The 20,918-nt window shown below is 43.4% G+C and overlaps 1 protein-coding gene across 1 annotated transcript; it reads left to right on the plus strand.

Moving 5' to 3' along the window:
• Nucleotides 1–450: 450 nt before the first annotated feature.
• On the plus strand, nucleotides 451–19,576 carry CCDC201 (coiled-coil domain containing 201; the record flags this gene model as incomplete). Its single annotated transcript, XM_081283277.1, has 3 exons — nucleotides 451–555; nucleotides 18,095–18,553; nucleotides 19,490–19,576. 3 exons carry the CDS (start codon nucleotides 451–453, stop codon nucleotides 19,574–19,576), a joined length of 651 nt encoding a protein of 216 aa, XP_081139403.1.
• Between the last annotated feature and the right edge of the window lie 1,342 nt (nucleotides 19,577–20,918).

Genomic DNA, 20,918 nt, shown 5'->3' on the forward strand with positions numbered 1-20,918 from the left:
TGCCATAATTAAGCCTCTCCTCTTGTCAGATCAGCAGGATGTCTGCAGAGGTTATTGCGGTTGGGAGTTTTCCTCTTTCTTACAAATGCCAGGTTTGCACACAAGAGATGTGACAGAGTTGAGTCTGTAAGCTTGTTATTAAAAAAAAAAAAAAAGATACGATCTGTTTTCTTAGTAAAAACTTGTGAAACCTGTGTCTGGTCTACAGGATGGGATCAGAGAGCACTTGTCATATGAACCTCTTAGGTCTCCTTAAAAGGGTGTAAGGTTCAAAGAATTTCTATACTCCATTGTTCAGAGGAAGAATTCTTAGGCGAGAGCCACCTCTGGACCCTGCAGTCAATAAACCTGCTTCCTGAAAATTCCTCAGGTGCCCAGCCTCTTCTGTCCTACTTCCGTGGCAAAGAAAAGCATGCAGCATGTTCAGGCACCTCTGGAAAAAGTGCCGCCATGGCTGGTCCTGAAACACACATGGACTCCTCCAAGCAACAAAGAATGACGTTGCCGTGTGAGAGCACAGGGATGGGAGCCGGTGAAGGCAGGGAACAGGAGAGAGTATGGTGTTCTGCCAGTAGCCAGAGGTTCCTCCTGTCTGTGGGGAACATGGAGTAGGAGAACATTAGAAAGGGGCCCTGACACATCACCAGGGTGGGGAGCAGCTCTGGAGACCCTCTTCCAGCCTCCTTTTGGAGCATCAGCCAGACACCCAGATGGAACGGAGGATTGTTGAGACACAGCCCCATCCTCAAACATCTAGAGGGGAAAATAAACAGATGCTATAACAAATGTCCTGCAGCTTGTAATAAATGCATGAAGGAGAGAAAAGGGCCATTGGGAGGAGGGCATGGAGGGATGCTTTCAATAGATGCTTCGATGCTGGACAGAATTTTTAGCAGAGTCAGAGAATGCAGCATGACTATGGTGGGACAAATAAAGGAAGCCAGAGAGAAGGGATCCACGTGTCACCTCAAGGACTCCCTAGTTACCTGTATAACCCTTGTGCTACTATGTGGTCTTTGGGAAGTTTTCAGTGACTCTAAGGGCCCTTTGAACATCCAGAGCTTGAAGGCCATTCTTAGGCTCAGTTCAATCTTCATGGCTATGGTCCTGTCTCCCTTTAACCCCTTCTCTGTTGTCTGAGACCTGCCATAAATGGCCTCTCCTCCTCACAGCCTTCCCTGGGTCCCAGGGAGATTTAGGCAGCTTCCATAGCTTCCCAAAGCATGAGGATGCATTGTGTTGTAGACATGCTGAAGATCTAAACAAGCTCACACCTCTCTCTCTCTCTCTCTCTCTCTGTGTGTGTGTGTGTGTGTGTGTGTGTGTGTGTGTGTGTTTGTCTCCCATCTGGCTGAGTAGGGCAGGAATGGGTGCCCAGTGGCTCCTCTGCCCAGAACCTACACAAGACACAATGGGTGCCCCATAAACAAGTGTGGAATCCAGGAGCCAAGAGTACCTGGACACAGGGTGGGGAGTAGCCAGGAATGGGCAGGGGAGCGAATCAGTATTTTTAAGCACTTAGTGTATACACCTAGTATCAAGTGGAGACAAAACTGTTACCAGGAGGTCTCATCAGCACCAGCTGGGGCTGCAACCCCTACTTGACCTGAATCAAAGCCTTGTGATTCCTGCAAACCAAGCAGGCATTTGACGTAGGGTAAAGCCAAAAGTGTCTTCATGTGCTGGGGCAATTTCAGGCTCGTTTGGGGAGGCAGTGTTCAAAGATGGTTTGGAGGCTACAACAAATCTTAGGAAGATTTTGGTGCCAGTTATGGAATATGTATTATGTCAACTTGAACAAAAAAAGAACATATGACAATTACTGGAAGATAGCCACCACCTCCTACCCTGCTGTAAATTTTCTGTGGTAGAGAAGAGGAAACCACTTTAGAAAAGGCAAGAAACACATGGTGGTGGCACTCCCACTATGGACTCCAGGGGGCGCCAAGTGAACAGACAGCTTATAGCATCTTTGCCAATAATTAAATAGCACTTAACACTCCTGTCTTTTCATTGTAGGAATGCCAAGAATCAGTGTTGACTGTTACATCAAAAGAACTCAACTGGGAGGGGTTGTAGCTCAGTGGTTGAGTGCTTGCCTCACATATGTGAGGCACTGGGGTCGATCATCAGCACCACATGAAAAAATAAATGAATAAAAACAAAGATATTGTGTCCATCTACAACTAAAAAGGTGTTTTAAAAAAAAAACTCAACTCCAGGAGGTTTATTAAAGCCTGAAGGGGAGGTCACACTAGAGCAAGACCACATTTTTTCACTTTGGATTTCTGTGTCTTTGGGCCTCAGATTTTTCACCTGTAAGATGGGCACAGTGGAGTTTCTGGCTTAAGTAAGCACTGAATGGATGTGAGCTATCGTCATCCTGGGTATCACAGTGAGCTCCTGCTGCCATGGGCAGAGGATGTGGGTCCTTGCATGATGTAAACTATGCAAAGCCTTCCATCACCCACTCTTCCCAATTCTGCCTTTTGGGTTATGTGCTGCTTACCCACTGGCAGCCAGAAAAATTGGGCAATCTGTACCCTGAAAAATAATAGAGTCAAGGGCAAAGTCAAACTTTCAAAGGGGGAAAAAAAAAAACACTGCAATCCAGGGAAACCTCAGAAGGGAGGCTGTTTTTGACCTGGAGGAAAAGCACAAAAAGTTGTTCTGCATGTGTTATGATTAACAAAGGGGATGATGTAAATCTATGCAAAGGCCTCACCTGCTGCCCTTATCTCCCAGGCAGATAAAGGTACCGCTCTGCAAACTGAAAGAAAGGTTGGGAAAAAATAGCTCACACCTAACTCCTGTCATGTCAACAATCCCAGATTCTAAACATGAGAGGAGTCAAATGAACTCAGGGGTCCCTGTCAGAAGACAGGGGATGAGGAGGGTGTACAGTCTCAGTGTTAGTGGTAAAACCAGGCCCCCAGCGCATTCAGGGGTGCGTTGGGGGTTGGTTAAAGAGAGCAGATACTGGAACTGGGACGGTGGCTCAGTGGCAGAGTACTTGCTTACTATGTGAGACTCTGGGTTCCATCCTCAGGACCACATATAAATAAATAAATAAATGTACTGTGTCCATCTCAAACTAAAAATAAAATCAATAAATAATAAATAAAAGGTGGACAGATAATAAGTGCCTGGCACTGGGAAGGTGCACGTAAGAGTCACTCCCTTGTCCTTGCCCTGCAGTGAGGCTGCTGAGGCTTGGCCCCTCCTCATCACTCTGCTCTGTTTAAAGTGTACAGGTTTAGACCAGCATCAAGCCACCTGGGAACTGAATAGAAATGCTGATCTTCAGGCCCCAGCCCAGGCCATGGAATCAGGGGTGCTCCCAGCACTCTGTGTTTTTAACAAGCCTCAAGCGGTTCTGATGTACTCTCCCTCTTGTCTCACACTTGCTCAAACGCCCGACTTTCCCACCCCCCATCCCGGCTGCAAGAGGAGTGGTGTCAAGTTCTGGTTCAGGGTAATGAATGCATTTGATGGAAGAAATGCAGATACAGAGTAATCCTTGTTATAGCTGCGTGGTGGGAGGGAAATGTGGAGGAGTTACCAGCTAGCTCTCTGGGGCTCACCCCAAGTGGATAATCACATGGAGTCTTTGTTGCCCCTTTTATAGAGTATGTTGATAGAAGAAGCTAACTTGGGACACACAGGGGCCTCCAGAAGCCACACCACCCCTGCTACACCTCTGGGCACCATGTTGCTTGATCCAGCATAGACCCATGGTGGAGAGGGCCATGACTTTGGTGAGGTGAAACCTATTGCTTTAGCTGGCTCTGTGAACCTACACTGAGAACTCCACCCTCAGGCCCCTCTACTGCTTGCACTTGAGGCGGCCACTCTCAGCCAGAGACCTTAGTGCACCTATAAGGTCATCAGTCCAATGCAAATACTGAGGCTGCCCTCACCCAGCCCATAACAGACTGCCTCAAGGGCCCGCAGGATCTCCCTCCCCAGGATGGGGCTGTAGGTTTCTTCTCCACAAGCCCTCAGCCCTCTGCTTAATTCCTGAACACATCAATTTTGAACAAAGGTCTTGATTTATGGCATGGTTGGAGGCACTAAGGACTAATGGTCTGGCTCTAGTTATTTGGTCAGGCAGAATGACTCTGACCCCAAAAGTGTGGGGTCCCAACCTCTGAGTCACAGTGAGCACATTACCTGTGGCACCGTCACCCCCATAGGTGTGTGTATCATGTGGGATGCTGTCACTCACATCATTGTGTATGTATCAAGGGTCTGAATCATGGAAAATTGTCTCTCTGACAGGTTTATGGAGGTGCTCATCTCATGTTTTCTTTTCTTCTTCCTGTTGCAAGATGCTCTCCTTTCTTCCCCCTCACCTGTCACCTCCTCTCCACAGGCCTATTGTAGCTCCACATCAAACACTCTCTACCCTTCCTGGTACATCTTGCTCTCTGCCAGCCACTGCCTCTTCCCAGTGCACTGTGAAGACTAATCATCATTCCTGTTATTTCATTTCATGTGCATCACAGATCCATTTCACTAGTCAAACACAGGTTCAGAAGGATTATGCGATTTTCCTCAAATGACAGAGCCAACGTACCCTAAACGTACCAGAGCCCAGTTTCCTGTGGACATCTCTCAGGCGGATACTCTCAGATCCAGGCCTGCCTGCAGGGAGCTGTGGCTGCTTGGTGTCTGTGGGTAAAGAGGGTGGATATCCAAAGGAGTATGCTTCTTGGTAAAGATCTCTTCTTGGTAAAGTTGCTTATTGCAAAAAGACCAAGCACAGTCATTAATCGAGAGCCAAAGAATCAAAAAGGAGGAACTTCCAATTGTAATCCTAAAGCTCAACAATGTCAAATACCCTTCTTACCAATTTCTCTTTCTCTTGTGTTTATTGGGAGCCCAGATTCTAAACATGAGAGCTGCACTTGGGTAGTTGGGTAGTGGTTTGTTTCCAATTTTTCTTCATGACAAATAATGCTACATTTTTCCCCTCGTTCCAGCTTGAAAAGTCTCAAATGAGATTTTTTTATGGGGAGGGGGCGAGATTGAACTCAGGGGCATATGATCACTGAGCCACTACCCAGCCCTATTTTGTATTTTATTTAGAGACAGGGTCTCTCTGAGTTGTTTAGTTGTGTCACACTTTTGCTGAGGCTGGCTTTGAACTCGCAATCTTCCTGCCTCAGCCTCCTGAGTCACTGGGATTACAGGCCTGGCTTCAGATGCAATTTTTAAGGGTCTAGATTCACAGAATAAATTGCTTTCTATACTCATTTACATTGCCAGCAACAATGCACAAGAACACAATTTCACACCAACATCACTGATTTTGTATGTGGACACTTTCACATCTGCACATTCAATAATTTTAAAGCAGTACTGCTTTATAATATTTTGCACTTATTTGATTATTAATAGAGTTTACAGATCCCCACATACGCACATACACTCTATATGGTTATTTTTTTCCAAATTTTATTTAGTTTATTTTTTTATTTTTATTTTTTATTTATATATGACAGCAGAATGCATTACAATTCTTATTACACATATAGCGCACAATTTTTCATATCTCTGGTTGTATGCAAAGTATAGTCTCACCAACTCATGTCTTCATACTTGTACTTTGGATAATAATGAGCATGACATTCCACCATCATTTCTAACCCCATGCCCCCTCCCTTCCCCTCCAACCCTTTTACCCTATCTAGAGTTCATCTATTCCCTCCTATGCTCCCGCTCCCTATCCCACTATGAGTCAGCCTCCTTATGTCAGAGAAAACATTTGGTAATTGGTTTTTTGAGATTGGCTAACTTCATTTAGCATTATCTTCTCCAACTCCATCCACTTGCCTACAAATGCCATGATTTTATTCTCTTTTATTGCTGAGAAATATTCTATTGTGTCTATATGCCACATTTTTAATCCATTCATCTATTGAAGGGCATCTAGTTGGTTCCACAGTTTAGCTATTGTGAATTGTGCTGCGGTTCTTTACAAAGTATTTACCATTAGCTACTTTTCTATATCTAGGGATTTAAGGCAGCCTGAAGCATATCAGAAACATGTAATTCCTTCAAATGGAGTTTGGAGAAATATGAGTGTTCAATGGAAATTTTGGTAGCCCAGGTTCGATCCTCAGCACCACATACAAACAAAGATGTTGTGTCCGCTGATAACTAAAAAATAAATATTAAAAAAAAATTCTCTCTCACTCTCACTCTCTCTTAAAAAAAAAAAAACAGTACCAACAGAAAATGCATCATCAACTGAGTATCCCTTATTGAAATGCTTTGGACTAGAATTATTTCAAATTTTGTATTTTATCCAGTTTTGGAATATTTGCATAAACATGATGAGATATCTTCGGAGTGGGATCCAAAACTAAAAACAAAACTTATTTATGTTTCATACACACCTTATACATATGGCCTGAAGATAAATTTTGAATATTTTTAGTGGGCCTGTGTTTTGCATGTAACTTATCACATGAGGTCAGGTATAGAATTTTCCACTGTGTCAAAAAAAAAAAAAAAAAAAAAAAAAAAAAAAGCTAAGGCAGCTCAATTCACAATAGTTAAGCTATGGAACCAAACTAGACACCCTTCAACACATGAATAGATAAAGAAAATGTAGTACATATACACAATAGAATATTACTCAGCTATAAAGGAGAATGAAATTATGGCATTTGCTGGTAAATGGATGGAAATGGAGACTATCATACTAAGTGAAATAAGCCAATCCCCAAAAATCAAAAGCCAAATGTTTTCTGTGATATGCAGATGCTAATGCACAATATGGTGGGGGAGAGAAGTTCATTAGATTAAACAAAGGGGAATGGAGGTAAGAGAGGAGGAATGGTAATAGGGAAAGATAGTGGAATGAATCATACGTAACTTTTCTATGTTTATATATGAAATCACAACAGTGTAACTCCTCATCATGTACAACTACAAGAATGGGAAGTTATACTCCATGTATGTATAATATGTCAAAATATACTCTATTGTCATGTATATCTAAAAAGAACACAAAAGATGATATAATTACAAATAAAAATTATATGTATTTATAGTAAAAAAAAAAAACCTAAGGATTTTTCAGCATTTTGGATTCCAGATTTTTTAATTAGGGATGCTTAACCTGTAATAGAAGGAGCTACCAGGTGTTGAGTTTACCCCATGCCTCTGCCCAAGGATTTCCCACACATTAACAGAGACCTAGGGAAGAGTTCTCATTGTCCAAGGCCTTCACCATTTAAATGACAAGGCCAGGCTCTGAGTCTGGCCCTGCCAAGGCCTCAAGCAGTATTTGTAATCATATGTGTTTTCAATGTAGCCACCCAGCAGGATGCATGCCAGCTACTTGGACTTGGATTAATCATGAATTATCTACAGTCAGCATGTCCTACAGGTGAGGGATTTGGGACCCCGTGCTGTAGAGCATGTCTGGGATCCACCCTGGCAGCTCCCCACCCCGCTCCAACCCCAACTTCTGCTCTCTGAACTCTCCAGCCACGCCAGGCTCTGCTCTGCTCAGACTTGCCAGCCTATTCCCCTATTTTGAAGTTTGGACCCTTACTTCCATGCAAAAGTCTTCCATGCAGAAATCTTCTCCCTGAGAAGATTCCCAGGTTGAGGGACTAGGGCAGATTCACCTCTGCGGGCCACTATTCTGGAACCATATGGTCCCTGTGACAAATACTTGTCACGTGTATCTAATCCATCCTGGCCTTGGACTGTGAAGGTCTATGATGGACAGGGGCTGTGTCTGTAACTCATCTACTGACAGAAGCAATTCAGGAACTTGTCTAAGAACATATTGCTGTGTTCTCAGTCATATCACGTAGCACAATGCAGAGGGTGAAGCAGCCTTGGCTTGACTTACTTAGGGATTTGGGACAAGCCCCTCTCCACTGCCACCCTCAGTTTCCCCATCTGGAAAATAAACGAGCTATGCTAAGTGAGTTTTACTTTTTAAAATTATTATATATTCATTACATCTTCTTTTTAGGAACATGTAAAACAGAAATAAGTGATACTAAACTTTTTTTAAGATGGGTCTCACTATATATTGCAGTTCCCATGCCTCAGTCTCCCAAGTGGCTGGGACTACAGGTGTGCACCACACACCTGGCTAGTGATGTTCAAATTTACCCATCATGCCTGGCATGGTGGTTCAGTTCTATATTCACCTACTTGGGAAACTGAGTCAGGAATATCAAAAGCTCAAGGACAGCTTGCACAACTTAGTGAGACCCTGTCTCAAAATAAAAATTTTAAAAGGATTGGGGTGTGTAGTTCATTGGCAGAATACTTGCCTAGAATGCACAAAGGCCTGGGTTCCACCCTAGTACTGAAAAACAAATGTTTTACCTGTCGGAGGCCACCATGAACAGGAGCTGAGCACGTACCCTTAGCCTTGAGCAATGAAGGTGTGGAACAGGCTTCCACTCACAGCGTGAAAGCAGGTGGACCTCATCTTTGTCGGGCAAGGAATTACAGCTCTGGGAGTGGGTGTCATCCAATGGGATTGGGCTACACCCCCCAAAACCCAATCACTTGCCTCCTTTGGGTGAAACTTTCTCGAGTGTGTCCCTTCCAATAAATGGAGTTTTAGCTGGTACTCACTGTCTTTTGCCTGTCTCTCTTGCCTTCCTTGAGGGAGCTGGGGCAGTGGAACCATCGCTGAACCCCAAGAAAAAGGCATTTTCTCTGTCTCTGTGTGGTTGTTTAATGCCAGCCCAATTCACCTGTAGTGACCCTAACTGATTTAATTGTGTGTTGCAGCATTTACCCATCATCCTGCCTTCTGGATGAGACTGATATTACCATTGTCATGCACCTCTTTTGCATATATCATGACTATAGTGTACTTATTTATCTATATATGCATCATATGTGTACATGTATGCACCTGCACATACGTGTTTAGACACATATTTCTGCAAGGTATTTCTTTCCTTAGATTTGCCCTAATTTATTCCAGAAGAATCCTTTTGCTGGCTATGCACACTGAATATATTTGGGCACTGAAAGACCATTCTCCATGGATATCAGTAGCAGGAAATAAGTAACAACTCCATCTGATTATCTCCTGAACATTCGTTCAAGGTCATGAACATTTGCATGCATATTACACATTAATGCCAATTTTCACCACAGAAGGGTTGCTCCCTGAGGCTCACCAGCAGCATAGAGGAGTTCTCCTTTCTGGCCACCCTCAACACCTTCACCTGCAACCCGTCACCTAGCTGTGCAGTTCTGTGAAATCTGTACAGGTCAGATGGGTCCCCATCCCCCTTCAGTGCTCTCTAAATCCTCAGGAAGACATCAGAATTAAGGGATCTCAGCCTCTTTGCCACCTATTATGTCCTCAAAGTGAACAGTCAGGAGGGTGGGTGGGTGTCCACCCGAGTTTAGCTCTGCACCTGCCCATGGGCCTGTGCACTGAGCCCACGTGATCTCTCCTCAGCTGCCTTCTCCTTTCTTAGGTTCCTGCATGTGAAAATGGTTCAGAGCTGGGAAAGCCCTATATACTACCTCATTTTACACAGACATGAGAGAGCCCACCAAAATCACACAGCAACTTAATGGCAAAATTCAGAAAACTAATATTTTTTTTAAAAAATAATAAAGAGTAGCAAGGGTAAAGAGCACTTTTGCTTGAAAACCAGGCAAGCCCAGGTTCTCCCTATTTTTTTTTAATTTGATACAAGTCCCAGGTTCTTGTCTTGATTTTGCTGACTACCACTAAGTGACCCCAAGCTACATACCTCAATTTTTTTTAATTGCAGGATTTTTAAAATATTTATTTATTTATTTATTTATTTTAGTTTTAGGTGAACACAATATCTTTATTTTATATTTATGTGGTGCTGAGGATCGAACCCAGTGCCTCATGCATGCTAGGCAAGCACTCTACCACTGAGCCACATACAGCCCCCATACCTCAATTTTTAAGATCCATCTTCCCTTCATTAAAATGGCATACTAACAACTTCGTTCTTAGAGTTGTCAGAAGGTTGCAATTATGTCTAAAACTGCTGGGCGTGGTGGTGTATGCCTGTAAATCAGCAGCTCGGGAGGCTGAGGCAGGAAAATCGGGAGTTTAAAGCTAGCCTCAGCAAAAGGCACTAAGCAACACAGTGAGACCCTGTCTCTAACAAAATAGGGCTTGGGATGTGGCTCAGTAGCCAAGTGCCCCAAGTTCAATGCCTGATACCCCCTCCCCCCGCCAAAAAATTCATGTCTAAAACTAAACTAACATGTAGTTTCTTCTAATTGTTGCCAGCTTCCTTTTAAAAAAAATGTCATATTTGGTTCTTTGGTAAGTAATAAAGGTTTTTAAATTACCTAAATAATCCATATTGAGCTGTTTTATTCCATCAGGTGTTCCTAGGGCTTGATTTCCTCTATTTTTAGTTCAGTCCCCCTAGATGCTCAAGGTGTGTTAGGAAATGACTATTAGTATAGGAGACCAAAACCAGTATAGATTAGCATAACCCAAATTACCATTATTCTGTGGTCTTTATTGCCACTCATTAAAGCGAAGTCTCCAAAGTGGACCTATACCAGTGCATCACCTGGGAATTGTTAGAAAAGCTAATGGGAGCAGCTTAATCAGGAACTTGGCTGGTCCAGCACTCTGAGCACTTAACACGTCTTCCAAGGGTTCCTGAGCAACTGAAATTGGAGAATCACTGAAGAAAAGGAAAGTCTGCAGTCACAGAACATACTCCTAAGTCCTCTCAGCTTGGCTGGACACAGAAAGGAGTTTGGTCTTGGTTGAATTGGCTAAGGAGATAATCCCCTTTCCTTTTGTCATACAGGGCTTCTTGCTGGGAGCACCCTCTCTCCCCCTCTACTTACAGAACTCCACTGGCACACATTCAAGTGTACTCAAGAGTAATCAACGAGGAGAACCCGCCTGAACCTGCCCAGCACCGCCACGAGGTCATTAGGTAGATCCCGCACAGGTGGGCTTCTGAACCTGCCAGAGTGGTGATTCAGCACCACAGGGCAGGTATATTTAGACGGTGGGGCTGCCAGGGTGCTGTAAGAAGGCAGGTCCTGGTGAGGAGACAGGATGGAGCTCAGGATGCAGGTAGGCAGAGAGGGGGTACTCTAGGCTGTGGAGCATATTGAACCCCAGGGAAGGTCCCAATTGCCAGGTAACTGCAGTACTAAGACTCTGGGCATTTATTTACTCTTTCCCTCTTCTGGCCCATCTGGCAAGATCTCCCAAATCTGGGTAGTAATAGCCCCCTTAACCCAAGGTGTGTGTGGGGGGGAGGGTGCTAATGCAGAAGGCCAAGGAGACCAGATGCCCCAGGCCACCCTGTCAGAGAGGGCTTCAGGGCACAAGAGAAACCCCATGAGCTGTCTGTCTGTCTGACTGCTCTAGATGCACAATGAAATGCTGGCCTAGTAGAATGAGATAATCCTACATGAAGTCAAAACCTATCAGTGCCTACCATGCTTTGAGCATGCCCTGGAGCACCTGTTGGGTTAGGACCCTTAACTACTCCCCACAACCAGGAGGTCCTGGGCCCCCGCCTTAGTGTCCATGTGCCTTGGCTTTTTCATCAGAAAGTCATTTTTTTCCCTTTTTCACTCCTAAGTGGTAATGCACTTCTATAGTTCCAAAACATTAACATAAAAAGATACACAGTGATTCCTTCTATCCTCTATCCAACCCTTCCTCATCATACCTGTTAATTTAAAGCTGCTTCTAGAACTTATTTAAAGTCTTATTTTTCCTCAGTCCAAGACTAGTTAAAACATAGAAATTTTTCCTTATCATTCTATAAAAAGCATTTGCATGCTTTTTATAGATGCACAGTATTCCCTTAAATAGTTAATAATTTAACAGATCTACAATGATGAATATTTGGGTTGTTTCCAATCTTCTACAAAATGATGTTATCAACCACCTTGCACATGTACATCTATGCATGTATCTTTCTGTAGAATCAGTGTTTAGGAATGTTGCTGGTCAAATGGAACATGCATGCACTCTGAATGCTCCCAAATTACCTCCCATAGTGGATGCAGCAATTTCCTCACTGCCTTGTCTAAAGTTTTCATGCTTCCGGATTTTTTTTTTGTCAGACTCACAGATGGAAGCAAATGGTATGTTGCTTTCATTTCAATCTGCATTTTCATTACCAAGAAGGAGGTTGAGTACGTATATGCCAGAAAGGCCAGTTTCTACCAGCTGCTCAGGAACCTTGTGGATTTGTCCATTAGGCTGCTGTGTGTTTCCTAAATTATAGACAGACTTGCCCTTTGTTTATCTTTTAAAGGAATGTGTTTGTCTTTTATCTTTTCAATACTGTATCGTTATTTTTTGCAGAAGTCTTAAAATATAGATAGTCCATTTTTTTAAATCTATGTTGTGAGTTATAGAAAAGCCTTACTTAGGATACATTGACAGAATAATCCACCCTTTTCCTTCAATCTGTCCATTTCCTCCGGTTACTTTAAAACATTGGGGGCTTTTTGCCATTTAATCCACTTGGAATTTATCTTAGTGAATGATGTGATGATATAAGAACCCAACTTTGTTTCATATTTTTAAAGGTGTTTTTTGTGTTGTTCTTCCCATAATTTTTTATTTTTAGAGTATAATCTTCAATCCCTTATAATTTGTTTTAGTTCAAGGCATGAGCTAGGAATTAGGCTCTGTTTTTTATTTTTTCCAAATGGCCGAACAGCCAGAAGAACATGTGATAAAAGACAAAAACTCTCCTCCCTGTTCATCTGATATTTTTCTTTTTTGCATATGCTGCCTTCATATGCGAGTCTGGAGCATCTGTTCTTTCTACATGTTTGTAAAACAATACTAAATTGTTTGTGTAAGCTTTCAACTCATTTCAATATTATTAGAAAACATCAAACTAGAGTCTCAGTTCATTGTTATAAATAGCTAGTCAATAGTACCTCCTGTTAGTAAGAAAATATACTATTACCTTACAATTTCTTTTTGATCAAAGTCCCAGTTCTTTCCCTTAGCCCAATTTCTTTACTCTAAGATCTTGTCCTCTGAAATAGTAGGATTTAAAGTCTCTTTTTTATAAATGCTGATGATTTTTACAGGAAAGGAGATAAACTTTAATGTGGTATTGGTCATTTCTTTTTCCTCCAATTTAATCATTTCTTTTTCCTGCCTCGATCTAGCATGGGCTAAAAAAAATGAATTAGCTTCAATTACTACTTCATTACTGTTGTTCCTATTTCTCCTAGTATTTTTCTTTATGGATGTTCATTTTTCTATTATCTGGTAGAAAAATTTCACAACGACTATGCATTTTAATTGTTTTTATTACACTGTGCTTTTGGTTTTGTTTTTTAATAGGTTTTGCCATGAATTCAACCTTTCCAATATAAGTATTTAAGTCTGTATTTGTTCATTTTTACTTCCCCAATATTAATTTTTCCCATTATACACTCTCCCCCCACCTTTGGCACCAGGAATTGAGCCCAGAGGTATTTAACCACGAAGTTATATCCCCAGCCTGTTTTTTTTTTTTTTTTAAATTTAGAGACAGAGTATTGTTGAATTGCTTAAGACCTCACTAAGTTGAGGCTGGTTTTGAACTCACAATCCTCCTGCCTCAGCCTCCTGAGCCACTGGGATTACAGGTGTTCACCACCGTGCTCAGCCCATTCTCTTAGATATGTCTTATTTTATGCAGTGCATAGTTGGGTTTTTCTTTCTAATTCAATCTGAGGATCCTTTGATAGATGAGTTTACTCCATTTTCCCTTATCAATAAGACAGATATCTTTGGCCTTTAGTTATTTTAGTTTACCAATCAAAACATATAGACTGTTAAGTACATGAAAAGATGTTCACCTTCATTACTCATTATAGAAATGCTTATTAGGACCACCATACAAATGAGATATTACTCATGAAAATGAAATACACAACTCACCTATTAGAATACAAAATTTAAAAAAAAAAAAAGCATGACACATGCTGAAGAGATTGTGGAGCATTGAGAACTCCATATGTTGCTGGTGGGGTTGAAGAATAGTACAACCACGTTGAAAACCAGGGCAGCAGAATCTGACGCCGACTCATGCTTAGGCTTAAATTCACCCTTCAGGTTGCTTGGAGTTGCCACGAATCCAGTCCCAAGGTTTTGCTGAAAGGAAACGGTGTACAAAATTTATCTCAAGCTGGACATGGTGGTGCATGCCTATAATCCCACAACTCGGGAGGCTGAGGCAGGAGGATTGCAAGTTTAAAGCTAGCCTCAGCAATGATGCCCTGTCTCTAAATAAAACACAAAATGGGGATGGGGCTCAGTGGATGAGTACCCCTGGTATCCAAAAAAAAAAAAAAAAAAAAAAACTTACCCCAAGGCTACACAACAGAAGCTCTGTTCATGGTCACAATCAACTCATCCTCTTCAAAGGAGTGGGCATTCCTTCACCCCCTCTGGCTAAGCATCAGGGCTCTTGGTTTGTGCAGCTGGGTCTCTGAACCCATGGGAAGAGCTTAAGCCTTGATCTCACCAACTCCAGTCCACCCCTCACTGCTGCCACTTCTTGTTTCAGGCCACTCGGCCTTCAGTTTTTAACTTCTCAGTTATGGAGGACAGTCATCCTTCACTCGTAATAATGCTGTTAGAAATCAGTGAAAGCAGATTTTAAGTGTTCCCACACACCCTGCTGGATAAATATTTCCTGAAAAACCCCTCACTAAATTTCCAGAACCTCTTCAGCCCTGGCCTCATTCTGAGGTCTTTGTGGGGATCAAACACATAACTGTTCTTGTACAGCCTCATGACACTACAACTTTTCTACTGTACATGTTTTGTTTCAAAGTCAGAGACATGAAAAGTCATCAGTAATTTGGAAGAGTATGCAATAATGTGTATTGGTTCCATTTATCAAAACAGGAATCTAAGTGTGTTTTTTTAAATATGTGAGATATACAGAAGTCCTCCCTTATCCAAGGTTTTGCTTACCTACAGTAAAATGTGGTCCAAATATATTAAGTGGAAAATTCCAGAACTAGAAAATTCATAAGTTTTAAATTGCCATTCTGAGCATTGTGATGACATCTCACTCTGTCCTGCCTGGGCATGAATCATTCCTTTGTCCAGTGTGTCCACATGGTGTATACTACCCATTTCTTAGTCTCTTAATAGCTGTCTTGATTATCAGATCAACTGTTATGATTTTGCAGTGCTTTGGTTCAAGTGACTCTTTTATATTGTAATGGCCCCAATGTGCAAGAGCTGTGATGCCTGCAATTTAGAAATGCCTAAGAGAAGCCATGAAGTGCTTCCTTTAAGTGAAAAGATTAAAGTTTAGTGTACAGGTGAAAGTTTAGTTACATATGTTTGGGGGAATAATGGTATTTTGGGGGTCAGTTCTATCTGTGATTTTTGGTACCCACTAGGGTTCTTGAAATATAGCCCCATTGATAAGGGAAGACTATATAAATATTTGTTTTAAGCCACTAAGTTTAAATGTAATTTGTTATGCAGCAAATGATAAACTGTTACATGTTCCCATTGCTTCACACTAATATTCTTAATCAGTCTCATGTTTAAAGTTAATATACTCATCTATTTTCATTTTCTTCTAATAGAAGTTTAGTTCCCTATTACTTCAACATTGGTAACAAGCCTTCTAGTTGGGCTTCCACCAAAATTAATTACTAAATATTCCACTCAGCACACAAATATGGACAATAATTCAGTAAAGTAGAATGTTTTACTTGCTCTAACAATTATCACTCCAAGCAGAAGACAGGCATGAGCAGATGAATTGGAAATGGAGTCCTCAGACTTTGACCTTGACTGTTTTCGGGAAGTTCATGTGTGTGCTTGAATTTCTCTTGTATAAGTTCCGAGTTCTTATGGATTGCTGATTCTGTCCAGGCCATAGGAATGCAGTGGCTAATCACACAGTATAGATAAGCATCAGGGAATGTCAAAAATCACTCCTAAAAAAACATTCTATTCTCTTATAGAAACTTTTCAGTTCCCCTATCACCCTATGTGACAATAGCTTCCTTAACAGTTTGGGGATGTCATAGACAGCAATGGACATTGTAACTGGAAAGGGTTATTCTCATTACTAAAAAAATACATGCAAAAATAAAAAATAAAAAAATACATGCAAGAAATTGTTCCATTAGAGTGGGATAAAACAAAAATAAAAAATCTGGTATGTATTTGCAAGTTTCCTCAATGCGTAGTAAAGTGGGGCAGATATTCTATGATGCTGTTAGTATCGTATACCTCAAGATACCTAGGAATGATGAAAACATGACAGATTGCTTAGCTGCCATCAGGTCATTTGACATGAACAGTTTCCAAGGGGCACTGTGAAGATATGAGTATGTTTTCTATTGGGATCAGTTCCAGGCCCCTAAGGATGCTCAAGTCACTTATATAAAATGGTGTAGTGTTTGAGAGGATCTATATAGGTTCCACACATATACTTTAAATCATCTCTAGATTACTTATAATACTGAATGCATTGCAAAGCCTATGAAAAATATTTTTATACTGCATGATATGGAAAATAAGGACAAGAAAAAATTGCACATGGGGCTGGGGATGTGTCTCAAGCGGTAGCGTGCTCGCCTGGCATGCACGGGGCGCTGGGTTCGATCTTCAGCACCACATAAAAAAAAAAAAATAAAGATGTTGTGTTCACCGAAAACTAAAAAATAAATATTAAAAAATTCTCTCTCCCTCCCTCCCCCCCCTCCCTCTCTCTCTCTCTCTCTCTCTCTCTCTCTCTTTAAAAAAAAATGCACATGTTCAATGCCATGATGACCAGCATGGTGAAACTAGCAGTTTCCCACAAGGGGCAATGAGAGGTTAGAATTAAAGACTCATATACACAGATTCTGGAGATAACAGCTGGTGTTAGGTGGAGCACTGCTCTCTGATGGAGAAGCAGGTCTAAAGAATTACAGCAGCAATCTTTATTAATGTCTCATTAATCAGATTAAAGCCTATGCAAACATTATTCTTTGTATTCATGAAAATTACAAAGTTAGCAACATTATGCAGTTTATTCTTCAGTGACATACTACAGTTGCAATGTGCAATGTTAGGAGCTTTGTGTAGCTCTCAAGAAAGTCCATTGTTTAAAGTTACTGTTATGTGGACAGGTTCAGGAGCAGCAGAGCCCGTGAAATACTGTAGTTGTCTATCAAAAGAGTTCCTTTATTCCCAGGAGCTATGTGCCTGAGATCAAGGTCGAGGCTGATAAGACTCTAGCATGGAGCCCCCTCATGGAGGGCATTACCATAGCAACTGGGCATCCTGCACCTTTTCACAGAAACTTTCCCAGGCACCAAGCATGCCACAGCCATGAAGTCATCAAATACCCCAATTTCAGACACTGCTCTCCCATTCACTGTCCCTGCTCTCCACAGTTCAATACAATTTTCTTCTGGAATATTTTCAACCTCTGATTTGTTGAATCTGCCAGTGTGGAATCTGCTGAACAGAAGCTAACTGTAACTTGTTATCTGAGTGGTATGGGGAGGAGTGTGAGAACAGGAGTATGAATGGCCTAATCTAGACTGGATCTTGGAGGAAAACTTGACCAACATAATGGCTGCAGTCAGTCATGGGGCTTGGGTTGGGATATTAACCTGTGGTCCAAATACCTTCTACCTCAACCAACCAGCCAGAGCCTCCTGCCTAACTCTCTTCACCTGTTCATGTGTGAAAAGCTGCAATGTTCATAAATAATTTCATCTTTCTATGTTAATTTTCATGTTAAAATTATTTCTTTGGCAGTGTTTTACCAGGGTTTTTTTCCCCTGGGGAGGGGGTTTCCTGAACATCCTCTGTTCCTATTTGCCCCATTAAACACCCACCTCTGACCACTGCTGCCATGTTGAAAGCAGTGAGTGAAAACCATGTGCAGAAGCATGTGTCCCATCTTGTGCCGGGTGTCACCCCTCCGTGCTGCATGTTCTCCTCTGTGGGGTGACTTTGGGGTCTATCTCATAGGGTGGCCCTGCCCAGATGAGAATGTGCCTGGGGTGGGATTTGAGCTATCTAAAAAGCTTGCTATGACTGATGAGGATCTGAATCTGTTTTTTTACTTTACAGGTTTCTGTATTGAGTTCCTCTGAGGATGAGAGCCCCTTTCTAGTGACAAAGAAGAGGTCCTGGAAGAAGTCCACCAAGCATAGCACCCCTGAGGAGACAGCCCTGGGCTGGAGGAGTCCAAGGCCCCCAGGAGGGACTTCCCACCTCCTAGGGTCCCCAGTGCCTTCTCAGTCCTCCAAGGACCTTATGTCCCAACTGGGAGGGGTCAGCCCTATAGCCACCTTCAGAAAGAGAAAGCTGTCGACCATCAGGGCATCTGAGGGCACCAGTGGGCAGTTAGGGTCCTATTTGGATGACCCGGCTCCTGGGAAAGACCCACCTGTGTCAGCCTCATTAGCCAAACAGGAGCAGAAAAGAGAGGCCAGGGAAGCAAAGAGGTGGCCAGGAACTTCAGGATTGCCTGGGATTCCAGATGTAACCAGGAAGAAAAGACGAGATCAGAAAGGACAGGAGGCTGTGGTAAGGTCTTGCCCTGTCCCTTTCTCGCCCCCACCCCATACAACTCCAAGTCCCTGTTGGCAGGAAAGCAAGTGATGCCAAGCTGTGGCGCACTGGCACCCACCTTGCGTGACTTCATGCCCTTTCAACCACAGACCTGGAGGGCCAACCACCCACTCTTCACAGGAGGTCACTGAGGCCGTCAGCCTTTCTAACACCTGGTGCTGTCCTGTCCTAAGGTGGCCCTCTGCTTGGAGGGGATCCTGTGGCCATTGTTGCCTGTAAGGCTTTCCAGCCATGGCTTTGCCCTTCAAGCCCTTGCTGTGGCTCTGGTTGCTCCCTGTCCTTGGTCTCTAACCCATGGGGGAATTGGGTACCAACTCTCTACAGTTTGGAGGGTGTGGCAAGAACAACCCTGTTGGGCATTGACATCTTCCAGTGAAAACTACCACCCTGGGCTGAGTCTCGGCTCCTTTCTGCTCTTTGAGCTATTAGCAGGAAGCTGTCATCACTCCTGAGGCAGTCCTAGCTTCCCAGGGCTTGACTGAGGCGGCCCTGACTCCTTCCCTAGTGCTGCCTTAGAACAGAGATGTTCCACCCTCACACAGCAAGGTCTAAGCTCCTGTGGTGGGGCAGCTAACAGGTTGTAAAAGACCCACATTTCTCTTTGACATAGTTCTCTTTCTCTGCTGATCAGATGAGACAGGAGAAAACCCTCCCCCCACCCATCTGGCATCAGGGCCAGGCTTCCCCTAAAGATGCAAGGGGAACTGGCTCAATTTGGAGCACAGGGAGGAGGGAGTACCGGGTAGGGCTTGAGTGCTCTGGTGTCTGATCTGAGCAAATGTCTGTTTCCAGACCTGGTGGGTATTTCTTTTCCTATGTGCATTTTGGCAGTGTGCAAGTTTGTCCCTAGTAAAAATGACTGTTCCTGTGTAACAGCTGTCTTCCAAACAGATGCAGCGGGTGAGGCAATGGGAAAGCCGCCTACTTCAGGAAATTGAAGAGGCGGTCCACCATGAACTCTTCATCCAAGCCGAGTGAGCACTAGACCCTGGGGCAGCAAAGGTAGGTGCTCGGGGACCTGCCTCCTTGGCCTGACATAGTCATCTACAGGGAGTTGTCCTCCAGCTGGCCTGGGTCCCCAAGGCCCCACATGGGGAGGTGGAAGCAGATGTTACCCAGACTATAAAGTTGGGGTCAGAGATGCCAATGGAGTGGGGCCAGGGGACAGAGTTGGCAGGTTAGAGAATGAGGTTCTGTATGTTGTATAATTTAAAAACCAGCTGGCCCGATTGAGCTCCACATCCCCTACTTCCTGGCTGTGACCTTCAGGGACATCTCTCTGACTGTCTGACCCTAGTTTTCTTATTTGAAATATGACAGAAACCCATCCCAGGGCAACATTAGGAACATAAGACCAATGAGTGTGAGGGTGGCCATGTGGCCCTTCTCCCTTTGCCCTTAGAAAGGAATGGGTATCAGGATCCTCGGACCACTCTGGGCTGATTCCTTCAGACCCTCAGGGATGTGGGATCAAAAGGGAGGTTGTTGTAGTAAAGAAAGCTCCCCCAGGGCACTTGAGCAACCTACCAGGGGAAGACACTGAACATGAGGGTTTGCACTTGAGGAAAATAGATGAGCAACATGAGTTTTCTGGTGGTGACTCATTGGGACTGTTCTCACTTGGCTTCCTCCAACTTTTCCCGGTGGGTGGAGATAAACTCTTTGCACTGGGGAATGGAATTATGAAATGCTAGGCTCTAGGCTGAGTGCAAGCACAGGTACAGCTGATGTTACGAGCTTGACCTTGGTGCTCAGCCAGGCCCATGGCAGAGAGGGCAGAAGATGTGGAAGCTCATTTTCTGGGTGGGGTCCTCAGGGGCACAGACATAGAAGGAGGCTTCTAATGGGTTCTCCCAGGATAAAAGAAACTGGAAAGTGGATAGAATCTAAATTTGGGCCTCAGTCCCCTCAGGAAAGGATTAAGCCAATTCCCAGTACATCTTCAGGGACACCATAATTACAACCAGAAGCAGGTCCCCAACCATGATGTGCTCATAGAGCGCTCACCTGAGCAGTGATGGTGAGGGATGTATTTTTCTTTCCCATCTGTGGAAGAGGGTACAGGTTCTGACAGAGAAGGGCCCATAGTCGCTTCCTGGAGAGCAATCACCTCTCTCCCTGACAGACCCCAGTGAGGAAACGGGCCCTGGGATCTCATGATGATTCAGGTAAAGACCAGGAAGCTTGAGAGTTCAGGCCACCACCTGCTCCCAATGTTGCATAGCTGACCAGGGCTGAGGCCCCAGACCTGGTCTCCATCATGCCAGCCCACAGGTGAAACTTGAACATGAGGGATCTGGTAGGAACACAGTAGGTCCTG

The sequence above is a fragment of the Spermophilus citellus genome (genome assembly GCF_964194105.1).
Source record: "Spermophilus citellus genome assembly, chromosome: 3".
In the NCBI taxonomy this organism is placed as follows: domain Eukaryota; kingdom Metazoa; phylum Chordata; class Mammalia; order Rodentia; family Sciuridae; genus Spermophilus; species Spermophilus citellus.